Source organism: Caenorhabditis elegans, chromosome III, assembly GCF_000002985.6.
Source record: "Caenorhabditis elegans chromosome III".
Lineage (NCBI taxonomy): Eukaryota > Metazoa > Nematoda > Chromadorea > Rhabditida > Rhabditidae > Caenorhabditis > Caenorhabditis elegans.
Genome location: NC_003281.10, coordinates 6,009,095 through 6,024,857, shown reverse-complemented (window position 1 = coordinate 6,024,857; position 15,763 = coordinate 6,009,095). Strand labels below are relative to the sequence as shown.

The 15,763-nt window shown below is 41.4% G+C and overlaps 3 protein-coding genes and 1 non-coding gene across 7 annotated transcripts; 2 read left to right on the top strand and 2 right to left on the bottom strand.

Moving 5' to 3' along the window:
- Window positions 1-198: 198 nt before the first annotated feature.
- On the bottom strand, window positions 199-4,699 carry cyk-3 (Ubiquitin carboxyl-terminal hydrolase cyk-3). 2 transcript variants are annotated; one of them, NM_001027821.6, is made up of 14 exons: window positions 4,574-4,699; window positions 4,456-4,526; window positions 4,262-4,415; window positions 4,097-4,213; window positions 3,811-4,047; window positions 3,500-3,764; window positions 3,291-3,453; window positions 2,641-3,244; window positions 2,275-2,525; window positions 1,825-2,227; window positions 897-1,780; window positions 700-849; window positions 558-650; window positions 199-510 (listed from the first exon to the last, which is right to left on the bottom strand). In NM_001027821.6, the coding sequence occupies exons 1-14, from the start codon at window positions 4,644-4,646 to the stop codon at window positions 439-441; spliced, it is 3,537 nt and encodes a 1,178-aa protein (NP_001022992.1). In that variant the 5' UTR covers window positions 4,647-4,699; the 3' UTR covers window positions 199-438. The 2 variants fall into 2 exon arrangements, with proteins under 2 accessions (NP_001022992.1, NP_498311.2); NM_065910.8 differs by having other exon boundaries at window positions 212-510; window positions 2,275-2,516; window positions 4,574-4,693.
- Window positions 4,700-5,295: 596 nt separating this feature from the next.
- Window positions 5,296-11,411, top strand: npp-10 (Nuclear pore complex protein Nup98). 3 transcript variants are annotated; one of them, NM_001379737.1, is made up of 10 exons: window positions 5,296-5,523; window positions 5,572-5,772; window positions 5,821-6,276; window positions 6,323-6,549; window positions 6,595-8,340; window positions 8,389-8,475; window positions 8,761-9,252; window positions 9,375-10,372; window positions 10,420-10,875; window positions 10,926-11,411. In NM_001379737.1, exons 1-10 carry the CDS (start codon window positions 5,310-5,312, stop codon window positions 11,083-11,085), a joined length of 5,037 nt encoding a protein of 1,678 aa, NP_001367842.1. In that variant the 5' UTR covers window positions 5,296-5,309; the 3' UTR covers window positions 11,086-11,411. The 3 variants fall into 3 exon arrangements, with proteins under 3 accessions (NP_001367842.1, NP_498310.3, NP_001254934.1); NM_065909.6 differs by lacking the exons at window positions 8,761-9,252; window positions 9,375-10,372; window positions 10,420-10,875; window positions 10,926-11,411 and having other exon boundaries at window positions 8,389-8,685; NM_001268005.2 differs by lacking the exons at window positions 8,761-9,252; window positions 9,375-10,372; window positions 10,420-10,875; window positions 10,926-11,411 and having other exon boundaries at window positions 5,815-6,276; window positions 8,389-8,685.
- On the top strand, window positions 6,011-6,229 carry ZK328.11. Its single transcript, NR_101823.1, has one exon. It is a non-coding gene; the product is annotated as an Unclassified non-coding RNA ZK328.11 (non-coding RNA).
- Window positions 11,412-12,017: 606 nt separating the features above from the next.
- eftu-2 (Tr-type G domain-containing protein) lies at window positions 12,018-15,298 on the bottom strand. Its single transcript, NM_065907.7, has 5 exons — window positions 14,651-15,298; window positions 14,230-14,604; window positions 13,129-14,182; window positions 12,505-13,075; window positions 12,018-12,429 (listed from the first exon to the last, which is right to left on the bottom strand). Exons 1-5 carry the CDS (start codon window positions 15,276-15,278, stop codon window positions 12,133-12,135), a joined length of 2,925 nt encoding a protein of 974 aa, NP_498308.1. The 5' UTR covers window positions 15,279-15,298; the 3' UTR covers window positions 12,018-12,132.
- Window positions 15,299-15,763: the final 465 nt, after the last annotated feature.

The window sequence follows — 15,763 nt, the reverse complement described above, 5'->3', positions numbered from 1 at the left end:
TAAAGTTTTCAGTGCAGTTTTTATAATCGAAAGTTTAGCATCTTGCAATTTTTTTCTTGCAACGATTTTTTTTCGAAGTTTCCGTGAATCGACTGGCAAATTAAATCACACCCAAACTATTGCGCCACCTTTTCTCTGGAATTGAGAAAAAGACCGAAATTTCTGAAGATATAACGAAGAAGGGAGAAGTACATAACACACAACAATTAAAAAAAGTTCATCCGGTAGTAGAAAGAAGTGAAGCATTGGAAAATTATGGAAACTGTACGGGAAAAGGTGACTAGCACATAAATTGAAATAAATAAATATTTACAGTAAACATTTGAAGAATAACAACCAGAAAGCGAATAGAATCAAGCGATATTTGTCATTAGAATTCTTAGATAGATGGCCAGGTAGTTTGAGCTTAAAGTTTTGTAGCAAATGGAGATTTATTTATTATTTGACATCTTTTCTCTCGTAGAACAGAAGATATGCGCCTTGTTTGTCAACTTCTTCTTCAGATACTTCCTGAAATTTTTTCCACTAATTGATTATAATAAAAACCTTGAACTTACTCGAACCGAACAGTCATTCAACAGAAGCCATTTGTCCTCATTGCTCTTTGCATAGGCTATGAAATGTCCACAGGATAGTTGTCCATAGTGATTCTTAAAACATAAATTTTTGAAGAAATTTAAGTTTGTATAAGTTTCTTACAGCGAGTGCGATGCATTCATATGTATTTCCGTCGGGCTTGTCAACAAATGGAGCTGGATCGAAGTGCTTCAACGGGAAATTCACCGTTCTTTTGCACTTTCCCATTCGACCTTGTTCGCGGAGAAATTCGAACCGTTTGAGATGAATTATCTGAAATTTTAATAATTTTAAATAAAAATTGCGCCATAGCCACTCACCAAGTACTTCGGAAGCTTCCAAATAGTCATCACTTTGTCTCTCATCGTCTTCTTCTCACAACGGTCACATTGAATTGCTGCGTCAAGTGTCTCAGGGCATGAGAACTTCTCAATGCAGTGCTCCAATGAGCTTGGAGCAAAGTGCCTTGACCAAGTTTCGGCAACTGAAGGATCATCTTCACATGCTTGCTCCTGCGAGTGATTGTATCGAAGGTAGAGAGCGATTGGAAGCCAATCCACTGCAATCGGACAGTTGGCAGGAATGAATACTTTGCTCTCATCTGGACGGATTGGACATCCTCTGCAGAATCGGAGAGCCGGGCATTGCCCACACCATTCATAATTCGGATCAACCAAACATAAAGTGAATGGATATCCTGAATTCTCATCTTCACATGGATCATGAGCTCTACTCGAGGAGGAATTCACAGAGTGTTCCATAAATCGATGCATTTGATACATTACATCTTCGTATAATTTCTTTCCAGTTACTTCTTCGTCCAATCCAACGATCAAAGGAAGTCCAAAACGAGATACTATGAATCCGGCAGTTGAACCAAGAATGTAAGGTTCATGGTTATACTGAAGCTTCCTATGCATCGCAACTCGCCACTGATCTTCACCTGTACTTTCTGGTAGCTCTAAAGCGTAAAGTCTTGCTCCAGAAGGGAATGAACTCAGCGGCAGCTCATCGCGTAAGTTTGAACTTCGATGATTTGGGGATCGGCTCATAAGCGTTCCTTTACTGGACATACACTGAATCGTTAGATGTGACATCGAGATTCCACTTGATACGGCAACCACTTCCCGGAGATTTCCAACCTTCGAGTCACGTGACAATCGGAAACCATAGCGACGCGGGATTCGCCCGTCTCTATGTACAACTGAAATTTCCATATTTTGGTGAACCAAATTGTGTTATTCTTACCAATAACTTGATACAAATCAACATCTTCAAATCCAATTGGCAACGACAACGATGTGAATGGCTCGAAGACACTCGAGCTCGATTGACAAGTTCGGCAAATTAGGCGGGAACGGAGTTGGCCAGTGAAGAGCTGTGTAACGAGTGACTCATTTTGTTTTTCGTACTCCGTCCATGATCTTTCAGCTTTTTCTTCATCAGCTTCTTCTTTATCAGCTTCTTTCTTTTTGCTTGAATCCGACAATTTATTTGAATCGGTTCCTTCAGATTCTTCGGGAGATGGATGAAGACTTTTGTTAGATTCATACATTGAAGTGTGAAGCTGATCCAGCAAGAATGCTACAAATTCTTGACAATCATGCTGCTCACTACATTCAAACATATCCGAGCTCAATCGAATAGCATCCTATAAATTTGAATAATTCATTTTCAACTTATAATAACAAAACTCACATTAAAATCATTCGGAGCAATATTTTTCTTCTTCGCTGCCCACATTTCTCTGAGCAGTTTCGCATACTCAATTGTCGTCTCTGCCGCATCTCCTCGCCTCAAGTTCCCTCTTTTGATAGCATCCAAATTATCCTCATCCAAAAAATATTGAGTGAGTGGGGAAACTCTCGCAAGACACTGGATTCCGGCGTTACGGTAACAGAAGTTACCGTAGTTAACAAGACCAACTGCTCCTGGGCGACCTGAAGAATCTTATGGGAATTGATTGACAATGAGAGCTTTTTGATAATTGCGATTTTTTTGTTTTTTGAGAAAAAAAACATAAACTATTTATGTGCTTTTAATAAAGTCGAATAAAAGATTTACCTGACAATTGTGCATTCGAGGATAAAGTAGAAGCAGCAGTGATTTGTTTCCCGGAAAGAGATGCTCGTAATTCTTCTGGCCACACTCCTGTTCCTCTTTCTCGTACTTCCAGTAAAAGCTTCATTTTATTCACTTTTTTCGTTTTCCCTAGTGACGAGTATAATTGATGTAGATTTTGTGCTCCATCGTCCAAAAGTACATTTCCTTCTTCATTCTCCTTCACAACTTGCCAAAGCCTTGCGTCTCCATCTCCGAGTCGAAGTTCTGTCTTGCACAGCGCGAGAAGCTCATCCACAGTCATACTTCGTGATACTTGAGCACACGCCCAGGATGTCAAGGATCTTGGAGTGTTTTCTGTACCATCCTGGCTCTTCTTACGATCATGGCCCAGAAGGAGAATTTCGAGTGGATACAGTTCAAGAGCGGGCTTGTTGTCTTCAAAGAATTCACCATCCAGATACTTTCTTGTGAATTGTGAATCTACTGTCAGTGCACATCCGTGCCATCGGAGCCATGCTCTCCAAAGTGGAACAGGCACTCGGATGTAGTCAGATGGAATAAGATCGGGTTTCAGACGAGCTGATTCAGCTGAAATGCAAGCAACCTGAAAATTAATTAATTCTTTACTTTTCCGGACTAGAAAGTCAAACCTTGCTGGTCCAGCTATCTTCTCTTGTTCCCTTGATACCAGAATTATCGATTGGATTCGGATTTTTATCTGCTTCCAGGAAGGATCTGAGCTCAGCATGCCATCCTGAAGCTACAATGTTCCACTCGGAAAGTGGAAGCTCAGAGGCACGTTTTTCAAATTCGCTGAAATTCAAAGTTATTTAAACTGAGAATTGAAAGCTACACTAACTTCACAATTTGTAATTCCATTTTCCGTGACTCTGGTCTCAATCCGAGACAAATGTGTCCGATTTGAAGAGCCATAGAATAATATTCATTGACATATTTTTCGTTTTCCTGTGCCCATATTCCAAAATCAACGAGAGCAGATTTCCCATTCGATGATTTTGTGACAGTCTGATGTTCTTCTGGGACATTAAGATCTTTGTACATGTTAGAAAGTTCTTCGTCAGACAGAAGTTTGTCACAGTCGACGTCCCAGATTCGTGCCAACTCTAAAACAACTTTTTAGTTTCTCAAAATAATTTCTTAAAAACTCACGAGAAATTCTCCCTGGTAGAGGTCCACGACAAAGAGCCGAAAGTGTACAAACGAGCTCTCTGAAGTCAATTTGACCATCTCGATTCTCATCGAAAACAGCGAATAATCTCTCAGCATAACTATCCGGGAAGCATCCACCCAATGCTTGTTTCCACTTCTCTTCATTCAGTTTGCAGACAGCTCGATCACTGATCGTGGCGAACACTTTCTCTAACTCGATAACCTCGTTCACGGATACTGAAAAATGGTTTTTGAAATACGGAAATCAAGATAATTTAAATCTTACAATGCGTCACATAAGACATCACTTCGTAAAATGAGATATAGGAATCATTGAGCGGAATCGTAAGCTTAGGAGGACTCAATCCCCATGACGCGAACTCGTGATATTCTTCGATAAACCCTGAAAATAAATAATTTAATATTATTTCTGAAATGTTTCTTGACTGACTCGATTGTACTTCTTCTACTCTACACAATCCAACAAGAGATGAAAGCAAATTGTCAAAGGAAATGGTTTCAGCGCCATGAGAGAAGAAGCTGAACAGCAGGCGTCGTTTTTCTTCTGGTATCTGCGCGCCTCCGAGAACATGATAGCAGAATTCCTTAAATGGTGAAGTTAAAAAAATAATTAAAAACAGTTACGTCATAATTAATGCATCCATTTTTGAAGCGTTGGAAAGCTTGGCGAATTCGTCGATACTCCTCGTCCGATACTAAAAATTTGAGTTTATGTTTGTTTTGTAACATCCCTGAAACTCACTATAAGTTTTAGCATCTTCCGCACTGATAATCGGTGCGATAGCGTTCGAACGTCCAGTTAACGTGTTACCCATTTCGGATTATGGCATTTGAGCATCTGAACCAGATTTTCTTGCCGAATCTGAAAGAAAAAATGTAAAAATCAATTTATTTGAAAAGAAAAGCATTTGTAAAAGTTTTTCAGTGGAGACCGACTTTAGAACGATTATGGAAAACAGTTTATTCCAATAAACCCCACGAAAAAACACGAATTGCGGGAAAAAATAAAAGACTTGTCGAGAACTGTCAAAAACCCTCGCGCAGTGAGACAGTGTGTGAACTTAAGAGACGCAGGGTGTATAATGCAAACTCGCTCTGTTGCGATTTCAGAATCACTTCGAAAAAATTTTTGCATTCGAAATCATTTCGCTCATTTTTTCATCTCGAGTTTGGTTGTAGAAGTTGTTCTCCCATTTTTTGTGTTATTCTTGCACATTTTCAGTCATAAATATGTACCTGTAACCTGATCAATCAATCAATGTCCGTCTAGTCGCATTAGCGTGCAATTTGAGTGTAGAGTAATTCCGATTTGGAAATCCTAAAGTACATTTTCAAGTAAATGCTATCTTTTTGGTTGTATGAAAACTTGTGACAGCTCTTAGCAGAATGTTCATGACAACCGCCTTTCATTCACTGCAAATTATTACTTGCTCATCGCTTCATCTATAACCGTCTCATCAATTGCAAGTTTCAGCTAAATGTTCGGCCAGAACAAATCATTCGGCTCATCGAGTTTTGGCGGTGGCAGCTCTGGGAGCGGTCTATTTGGACAAAACAACCAGAACAATCAAAACAAAGGATTGTTTGGTCAGCCAGCCAATAACAGTGGAACTACTGGCCTTTTCGGGGCGGCACAGAACAAGCCGGCAGGATCAATCTTCGGAGCGGCCAGCAACACTTCCAGCATATTCGGTATTTTGATCAATAATTGTATGCGTTTGATTTATTTTAATATTTTAGGAAGTCCGCAGCAGCCTCAGAACAACCAGAGTTCATTGTTCGGTGGAGGGCAGAACAATGCCAACAGAAGTATCTTTGGGTCAACTTCTTCAGCAGCTCCCGCAAGCAGTTCCCTATTCGGTAACAACGCTAACAATACTGGAACCAGCAGCATTTTTGGTTCCAATAATAATGCACCATCTGGTGGAGGTCTCTTTGGAGGTAAACAATTGATTTTCGATAAATAAATTAATCTTGTATCAGCTTCAGCATCGACCGTATCTGGAACCACTGTTAAGTTTGAGCCACCGATCAGTTCTGATACTATGATGAGAAATGGGACAACTCAGACAATTTCCACGAAGCACATGTGCATTTCTGCAATGTCGAAGTACGATGGAAAGAGTATTGAAGAGCTCCGAGTGGAGGATTACATTGCAAATAGAAAGGCTCCCGGAACAGGAACGACTTCCACTGGCGGTGGGCTTTTTGGAGCATCCAACACAACAAACCAAGCTGGAAGCAGTGGGCTTTTTGGATCAAGTAATGCTCAACAGAAGACTTCTCTGTTCGGGGGAGCTTCGACGTCATCTCCATTTGGTGGGAACACGAGCACAGCAAACACTGGAAGTTCATTGTTCGGTAACAACAACGCCAACACGTCTGCTGCAAGTGGATCTCTTTTCGGAGCTAAACCAGCGGGCTCGTCACTGTTCGGATCTACAGGTAAGAATAAATCTAGCATCAACACAATTTTTAACCTTAAACTTAGCTACAACAGGAGCTTCAACATTCGGTCAGACAACTGGATCGTCTCTTTTCGGCAATCAACAACCACAGACGAATACTGGTGGATCGTTGTTCGGGAATACACAGAATCAAAATCAATCTGGGTCCCTGTTCGGCAACACGGGGACGACTGGTACCGGACTCTTCGGCCAAGCTCAGCAACAACCACAGCAACAATCGAGTGGATTCAGTTTCGGAGGTGCCCCAGCGGTGAGTTAAGATATCCTAGAATTTCAATATTTTATTAATTTTCAGGCGACAAATGCTTTCGGTCAGCCGGCTGCTGCAAACACCGGTGGAAGTCTCTTCGGAAATACTTCGACAGCCAATACTGGCAGTTCGTTATTTGGTGCGAAGCCTGCAACAAGTACCGGCTTCACATTTGGAGCCACTCAGCCAACAACTACAAATGCCTTCGGTTCCACAAATACCGGAGGTGGATTGTTTGGAAACAATGCAGCAAAGCCAGGTGGTTTGTTCGGAAATACGACGAATACTGGAACAGGCGGCGGTCTCTTTGGTTCCCAGCCACAAGCTTCTTCAGGAGGACTGTTTGGTTCAAACACTCAAGCTACACAGCCGTTGAATACTGGATTCGGAAATCTTGCTCAACCGCAAATTGTAATGCAACAACAAGTGGCCCCGGTACCTGTGATTGGCGTTACGGCTGATGTCCTCCAGATGCAAGCAAACATGAAGTCATTGAAGTCGCAGTTGACAAATGCGCCGTATGGTGATTCACCACTACTCAAATACAATGCGAATCCAGAAATTGATGGGAAGTCTTCGCCGGCTAGTACTCAACGACAGCTGAGATTCCTTGCTGCGAAGAAAGGCGCTCTGTCATCGTCTTCTGATGCACAAGATTCGTCGTTTATCATTCCACCAATCAGCAAAGTGATGAGTGATCTTTCTCCAGCAGTTACCAGGTCAGCCGATGTCACCAAAGATTTGAACTACACTTCCAAAGAAGCGCCACCATCACTTGCTCGCGGACTTCGAAACAGCACATTCAATCCGAATATGTCGCTGACAAATCGAAGTGTTCACGAATCAAGTGCCCTCGACAAAACTATCGACTCAGCTCTGGATGCTTCCATGAATGGAACTTCAAATCGTCTTGGAGTTCGTGGATCCGTGAGAAGATCGAATTTGAAGCAGTTGGACATGTCTCTGCTCGCAGATTCTTCGAGAGTTGGAAGAGAATCCCGTGTAGCTGATCCAGATGCTCTTCCTCGAATCTCTGAATCCGAAAGACGTCAAGACGTTGTCACTTCCACTCCAGCAGTTGACCCCGTTCAGGCTGTAATCCAGAGACATAATGACAGAAATAGAGATCCACCATCGTTGAACTTGGATACGACATGCGATGAGCACACTGGCTTGGAGCCGGTGTCTGCTGCAACTAGTTCAGCAGCATCTGTTGTGTCGACGCCTTCTGAAGAAACTGTTAATGTCAATTCGGCAGCAGGAGTGAAGCTTACAAAGCCCGACTACTTTTCTCTTCCGACAATCAATGAGATGAAGAACATGATCAAGAACGGACGTGTTGTGTTGGAGGATGGATTGACAGTTGGAAGATCGTCGTACGGAAGTGTCTACTGGCCAGGACGAGTCGAGCTGAAAGATGTTGCTCTCGACGAGATTGTTGTATTTCGTCATCGCGAGGTGACGGTTTATCCGAATGAAGAAGAGAAAGCTCCAGAAGGTCAAGAACTGAATAGGCCAGCAGAAGTGACACTCGAAAGAGTATGGTACACTGATAAGAAGACCAAGAAAGAAGTGCGAGATGTCGTGAAACTCTCCGAGATTGGTTGGCGCGAGCATCTCGAGAGACAAACGATTCGGATGGGAGCCGCATTCAAAGATTTTCGTGCAGAAACTGGAAGCTGGGTCTTCCGTGTGGACCATTTCAGCAAGTATGGATTGGCCGACGATGATGAGCCAATGGATGGGTCCCCTCCACAGCAAGCACTACAGGCATCTTCTCCATTACAAGTGGTAAATTTTTAAAACTCATTTTACCCTTTTACACAAATAGTTTTCCAGATCGACATGAATACATCTGCTCGAGACGTGAACAATCAAGTGCAAAGAAAGAAGGTGCACAAGGCAACGGATGCTCACCATCAAGAGGTCCGTTTTGAATGATTGTCACTCACTATAATTCAATCATCACCGTATTTTAATTTTCCTTCTAAACGTTTTGCTGTTTCATTTAAAAATTTTCTGCTTTCATTCTTAGCATTTCACATGACTGCTTGCCAATACCATCTAGGGCAGGCTAAAGACTCAAATTATTCTCGTTTATTCTTTTCTAACTCAATAAATTTGTTTTTAAAATTAGCCTCTTCAAATGGTATTGGTAGACAGACCGTTTAGGGTTTAATATGGAGAGCCATCAGCAGTTATTTGTTTCAGATAATTCTGGAACGAGTTCCGGCACCTGCTGCATTAGGTGATGTTGTGCCGATCATTCGTCGTGTTAACCGAAAAGGTCTTGGTGGTGGAACATTGGATGATAGTCGAGAAGAATCATGCATCGGAAATATGACCACCGAATTCAATGAAAGTGGTCATGATTCAATTATTGAAGAAGGTCAGCAGCCGGAAAAGAAGCCGAAACTTGAACTTCTCGCTGATTTGGAATACGAAAGCAGTCGATTCATTCGCAATCTCCAGGAACTGAAAGTCATGCCGAAGGCCAACGACCCAGCTCATCGGTTCCACGGTGGTGGACACTCTGCTAAAATGATTGGATATGGAAAGAGCAAACTGATTGATATAGGAATTGTGAAGGGAAGAAGTTCACATGTCGGATGGAGTGAAACTGGATGTCTTGTGTGGTCAGCTCAACCCCGACACAATCAAGTACTCTTTGGGACAATTGATAGAACATCGGACGTGAATGAGGTAATATTTGTGACTTTATAAAAGCCCTTCTGTGATTTACAGTCTATTTGTCAATTGGATTTCTAAGTACTTTTTTACACCGTTCTCTTCTATGGCCCATTTTTAATTTAATCAATTTTCAGAACACGCTAATCTCAATGCTTGATGTGAATGTTCATGTATCTGAAACCAGTCGCAAGGGTCCATCTTCACAATCCAACTCGGTTAAATCTTCGCTCACTTCTAACTTCGTCACTTATTCTGACTCATATTCATCCATGTTTGCCAAGTACATCGATGTCGCTCAAGCTGGTGGATATGATGGACATGTTTCTGTTTGGAAGTTGATATCTGCTCTATTCCCATATGAACGTCGAGAAGGATGGTCTTTCGAGCGTGGTGAAGAAATTGGAGAATGGCTTAGAACAGAAGCAGTGAAGTCTGTTCCAGACGATAGAAGTGCGGATACATCTTCAAATGGTGTTTGGAATCAACTCTGTCTTGGAGACATCGATAAAGCTTTTCAAATTGCGATTGATAATAATCAGCCACAGCTTGCTACGATGCTTCAGACTTCTGCTGTGTGCCCAGAAGCTACTGTTCATTGCTTTAAAGCACAACTTGACAACTGGAAGAAATGCGAAACTCTTCATTTGATTCCGAAGGAAACTCTCAAATGCTATGTTCTGATGTCAGGACTATCACACTACGAATGGGATCAAGACGGAAAGAATCATTCGATCAACTGTCTTGATGGACTCAATTGGATTCAAGCACTCGGTTTGCATGTCTGGTATCTTCGTGCATGGACTGGTCTAGAAGAATCTTACGATGCTTATCAGAAAGATGTCAATGCTGGCCGTGCCGCTTCTAATCGTGGAGATCTGCCCGGAGAACTCATCAAATTGGCATGTGAATCACAGCACTCAGTGGAAGTTGTACTTGACTGTGCAGCTGGAGAAAATCCCAACGATTATTTCCTTCAATGGCACGTATGGAGCTTGCTCTATTCGGTTGGATACCGTACAATGTCAAAGACTTCGGAAACAAGACTTCACAGAAACTATTCATCTCAATTGGAAGCATCAAGTCTCTCAAAATATGCATTGTTTGTTTTGCAGCACATTGATGATGATGAAGAGTGAGTTGAATTTTAGAATCTTTCAATTTATAAATATATTTATCCAGAAGATCAACAGCAGTTCGTTCCCTCCTCGACCGTATTGCTCGTTTCACCGACAATGATATGTTTGATTCTATTTCCGAACAGTTCGATATTCCTTCGGAATGGATTGCTGATGCTCAATTCTCAATTGCAAAGTCAGTCGATGATTCTACCCAACTTTTCGAATTGGCTGTGGCTGCAAAGAACTATCTGGAAATTTGTCGCTTATTTGTGGATGATATTGCACCAACTGCAGTTGTAGCTGGAGATCATGACGCTCTCAAAGCAGCATGCGCGATGGTTCGTCCTTTCGAAAATCAGATTCCCGAGTGGGGTGCGACTGGAATGGTCTACACTGATTATTGCCGATTGATCAATTTGATCGAAAATGATGCGGAAGAAGAACTCTTACAGGACGTGCTTGAAAGTCTGGAAACTCGTCTACATGCTCCTACAATCAGCAAGAACAGTCTTCAAAAGTAAGCTATTGGGACATAAGTTTTTTTTAAAACTATTTATATAATTTCAGGCTCTCTCTTCAAACAATTGGACGTGTTTTGTTCGAGTACCGTGCTGATAAGAATACACTTCCAGAGTGGACAAAGCTTCTCGGACATCGGCAAATGTTTAAGATCTTCCGTGATCGTTCGTCTTGGGGAATCGAAAGATTCACAATTGAATTTGACTAGACTAGCCACTTTTTAATTTATTCATTTTTCACCTGATTCTAATTTTATTTTTTTTATTTACATTTTCCTGCCCTCTCCGTCTGTCTTCCTCGTATATCATCATTTCCCGAATCGTCTTTTTATTACTATGAATATGAACTTTTTGTAGGATGTTATTACTGTTGTGTTCTATTCACATGAGAAAACTAGTACAGAAATTTAGAAATCAGCAAAACGATAAATTGAGTACTCGAATTTAATTTAAAATTCAATTTCCGACCACGCGATGATGTTAATCTAGTACATCTTGATAAAAGTTGCTAAATAAATGGAAAGTTTTCTTGAATAATTCAGTCTGGCGGATTTAGCCAGTAGGAATGATCGTTTCTTAATTGGAGTGGTTCGCTTCGTTTTACGAGGTAGAGCAATTCGGGAGGCCCCACGAAAAGGGGAGCAGAACGAAAAGGGGATCTGCAAAAAGGGGATCTGCGAAAAGGGGAGATACGAAAAGGGGAGCAACGAAAAGGGGATCTGGCACTGTGCCAAACGCTATTTTCCTCGAAGAAAACGATACAACGATGCTCCGATGTTACGCGTCGCGTGTTGTTAAGCGTATCTTCTAGAAGAAAATTTCAAAAATCAACGTGCGCTGCGTGAGAAAAATTGCGTTTTGTGCGTTTGGCACAGTGCCAGCTCCCCTTTTCGTTGCTCCCCTTTTCGCAGATCCCCTTTTTGCAGATCCCCTTTTCGTTCTGCTCCCCTTTTCGTGGGGCCTCCAATTCGGTTATAGCTTATGCTTAGACTTAAAATTAAGCGTAGGCTTATGTTGATCTTCAGTTTTTTTTTTTTCAAAAAAGTTGTCCAAGAGTAATACCTTCAACGGACATTCAGCTTGTTTGACGAAACTAAGAGAATTCAATTTTGGTCCCTGCTCTGAATATCATTTGATAGATAGATAAACAAGAATTTTCATTTTACTATTGTGATCAAACAACTCAATGAAACGGGAAAGAACACTGAAAGATAAAAAGTGTGAAACAATGAGAAAATAAGTTAGGAAATCGCAATTTAGAATCCAGTATAATCTTGCTGCTTTGCAAGTTCGAGAAGCATCGGATCATCGAAGAACTTGTTAACGGAGACATCTTCAGACAAACCCTTGCGTCTTCTGGTCTTGATCATGAACTCTCTGGCGAGATGTGGAGTTGGCTGGACGTCGAGAGTCTTGATAACAATGGATTTATCGAGTGGATCTCCTGGTACGAGTTGCCAATGATGGAAAGCAGACATACAGAATGCTTGTCCCTGTGTGTGAATTCGAAGATCAGTTTCGAATCCGAACGAGTCCATTACTGGAATGTACGCCTGAAAATCATAATTTTAGAATATCATAAAACTATTTTAATGTGTGTTCTCTTTTAACATTATATTTAAACTCACGCTGATAGTGTACATAGGTGATCCTGGCATTGGTGCATCAGTGGTGACGTGACCACGTCGTTTAGCTAACACTGTATATACAGCAGCTACACAATCAGCTGGTGCAACAACTTCCACTGTATAGTATGGCTCCATTAATCTTGGCGTGGCCATAAGGAATGCAGAATAGGCACATCGGCGTGCAGTTGGGATCATCTGACCTCCACCTCGATAAAGTGGTTCTGTGGCGATTGCGGCATCGAGAAGTTTGAACTTCACTTGACGAATTGGTTCCTCACACAATGGGCCTTCTCTGGTTGCCCATTGGAATCCTTGAACAAGAGATTCTCTGACAGTTGATAGCAAGTGTTTGTCAACTTCCGATGGCAATGTGTCATCTAGAAGAATGTTGGGTCCTGTAGTATCAGGGCCAAATGCCCAAATTGAACGAGCTGCCAAAAGATCCCAGTTGTACTTGGTCTGGAAGAACTCTCCAAGACGCCGTCTATTCCATCCGATTTGAACAACTTCATTTTCGATGTCCTCATCCAACTGTTTTTCTAGAGGTTCAGCCATCATTGTGATTTTATTTCTGAAAAAATTGATTAAAAATTATTGTTTTGAAAAAATTGAATGAAAACCCACTTTTTGTTGGGAGTCTCTGCAAAACATTTCAGCGTACTCGTTTCGATGACAGTCTCGTTGAATGTGACAACTGGATCAGCAACTTTGATATCAATCTCTGAGAACACCTTTCGCATGTCGTGCATCACACAGTCCATATAAAATTCTCCAGTTCCGAGCAACACGTGCTCTCCGGATTCTTCAACTCTAGTCGTCAGCAACGGATATGACTTGTTGACTTTTCTCAAGCCATCCAACATTTTCGGGAGTTCGGATGGATTAATCGGCTCTACGGCAAGTTTCACGCAACTGCGAGTGTTGAATTTGAGAGGACGGAAAATGTAGACATCTTCCTCGTATCCCAACTCAGCAATGGTTGCAGTTTTAACAATTGGCTGATCAATTCCTTCAATAAGTACCCAGCAACCTGCAGGAACACGAGAAACTTCAATCTGATAACTGGCAACACGCACAAATAGTCTTCCAACTGTCATTCTTCGGCAATCTTCTTCATCTTGAATACTGTAGTTCTCTCCAAGTACACGGACGTCTGTATTTGCTTCCAATGTTCCGCTCATAACACGTCCAAATACATGGAACTGAGTTGCATCATCTACGGGATAATTCTTTGTTGTATGAACCATCAATGGTCCTTCAGCATTACATTTCTGCATTTCTTGAGCCAATTGGGAATCAGCTGGTCCAAGATATGTCTGCTCGATTTTAGTTTTCGCATTTTCAAGTGGTGATTTGATATTTTGAACCACCAAATCAACAAATGCACTGAAATCTCCAAAGAAGCGTTTACAGATGAGAGCAATCAATGGACGGACATTCATTTTCTGTTCTTCTTTTGACAAACGAATTCCCAACTCAGCCATCACATCAGGAAGGCAAGTATCGACATCTCCGACGACTTGCGAAAAGATCTTGTACATTGGCTCGAGAATGAACTGCACAAATGTACGTGGAGCATCATGGGACGGCGACTTCTTTACGAATTTGCGAGTTTTCTTCTCGAAGTAAATATCTCCCCAGAGACGGCGAGCAAACTCCTTTGAGTTGAAGGAGTCACCTGGAAAATAAAAATCGTGCAAGACATTAATTTCGTAAGCTTCTTACCATGTTGTTTCGCATAGATATTCGAAAAAGACAATAGAGAAAAGCAGACATTGTATCGTCCCGATGAAAAAATAACGTTGCCGTTAAGTGGAGAGAGTACTGGAACGTCTTCTTCGGCAAAAGTGCTCAATATATTATTGACTTGATCAATGATAAGACGGAGTTTGAAGTAAGCATCTGCTGGTGGAAGCTTCAACTCAAGAAGCAAGCGGTCGATCTTCGAAATGCACAATGTTACTGCAAGCCTCTCTTGAATCGCGTGGCGAATTGCTCGTTCAGTGTTCATCATAACACCTTCATGAGCATCAACCATCACAACAACTCCATCAGCAAGACGGTATGAAGCAGTCATTTCGTCCGAAAAGTTCACGTGACCTAAAATAATATATTTTGTACGAATGAACCACTATAGTTTAGGTACCTGGAGTATCAATTATATTGAGCAAATAGCTTTTGCTTCGACTATCCTGAGCCACAATGCTCACTGGCTGAGATTTAATCGAGCATCCTCTCTGCTTCTCAATGAACAAGATATCAGTAAATCGAGCATCTGCGTCTTCAGCTCTGTAGAACTCTGGATGAGTTTGTTCCATAAGACAATCCAAGAAAGTCGTCTTTCCGTGATGAAGATGACCAGCGATTGCAACATTTCTCATGATATGAGGGCAGTCCATTAAATCAGCTAAATATTCTTTCTTGTAGACAGTTTCCGGGAGAAAACGCTCAGCGGCTTGAAACTTCTTCTTGGATACTGGTTTGACAATTGGTTCAGTGAGTGGCTGAGCGTCTTCCTCTTGGACCAAGGTTTCTACACCTTCCCCGTATACTTCGAGAGCTGTAGCATAGTACTTTTTATCTTCATGAAGAACAACTTGATTCTGGGGAATTTCTTCTGCGTCATCTTCTTCCATTCTGTCTGGTTCATCATCCTCATCCACATCGCTACGATCTTCATCATCACCATTGTCATCAATATCTCCGGCATCATCGTCAGAGTCTAGCTCTGGACCGATATAGTTACCAAACTCATCGTAGAGATCCGAATCCATCGCTCGAGACGTTCAGTTCTGAATAATTAATTCGGTTATGAAAGACTTTCAAAGTAAAAAAGAAGAAATATACAGAGAAGTGAGTATTTGCCTAAAACAAAGAGTCCCAATGAGAATATAGAGCAAATATAAGAGCCAAGATTCAAAAGCAAAAAATACAAATCAAGAAGTAACTATGAACACACATTTTGCGCTTGGAAATATGCTAAAATGTGGTTTAAGATATTTTTTCAGCTTAAGAATTCGTTTTCGAAAATCGCTCCCCGACGTTTGCAGTGGAGCGCAGTTGTGGTACTTTCTACAGTAATCCACATTTCCAGAACAGCTCAATTATTCTTGGAAAATCGGTCAATTCTTGCAAATGTTTTTACGAAAAATTGAAAAATAATTAAAATATCATTTTTCTACTCAAAAAAAACGACTTGCTCGAGCAAGTCGAGCAAGTCGCGCTCCAAATAAACCTTGTTCAAAGTTTTGCTCGTCAT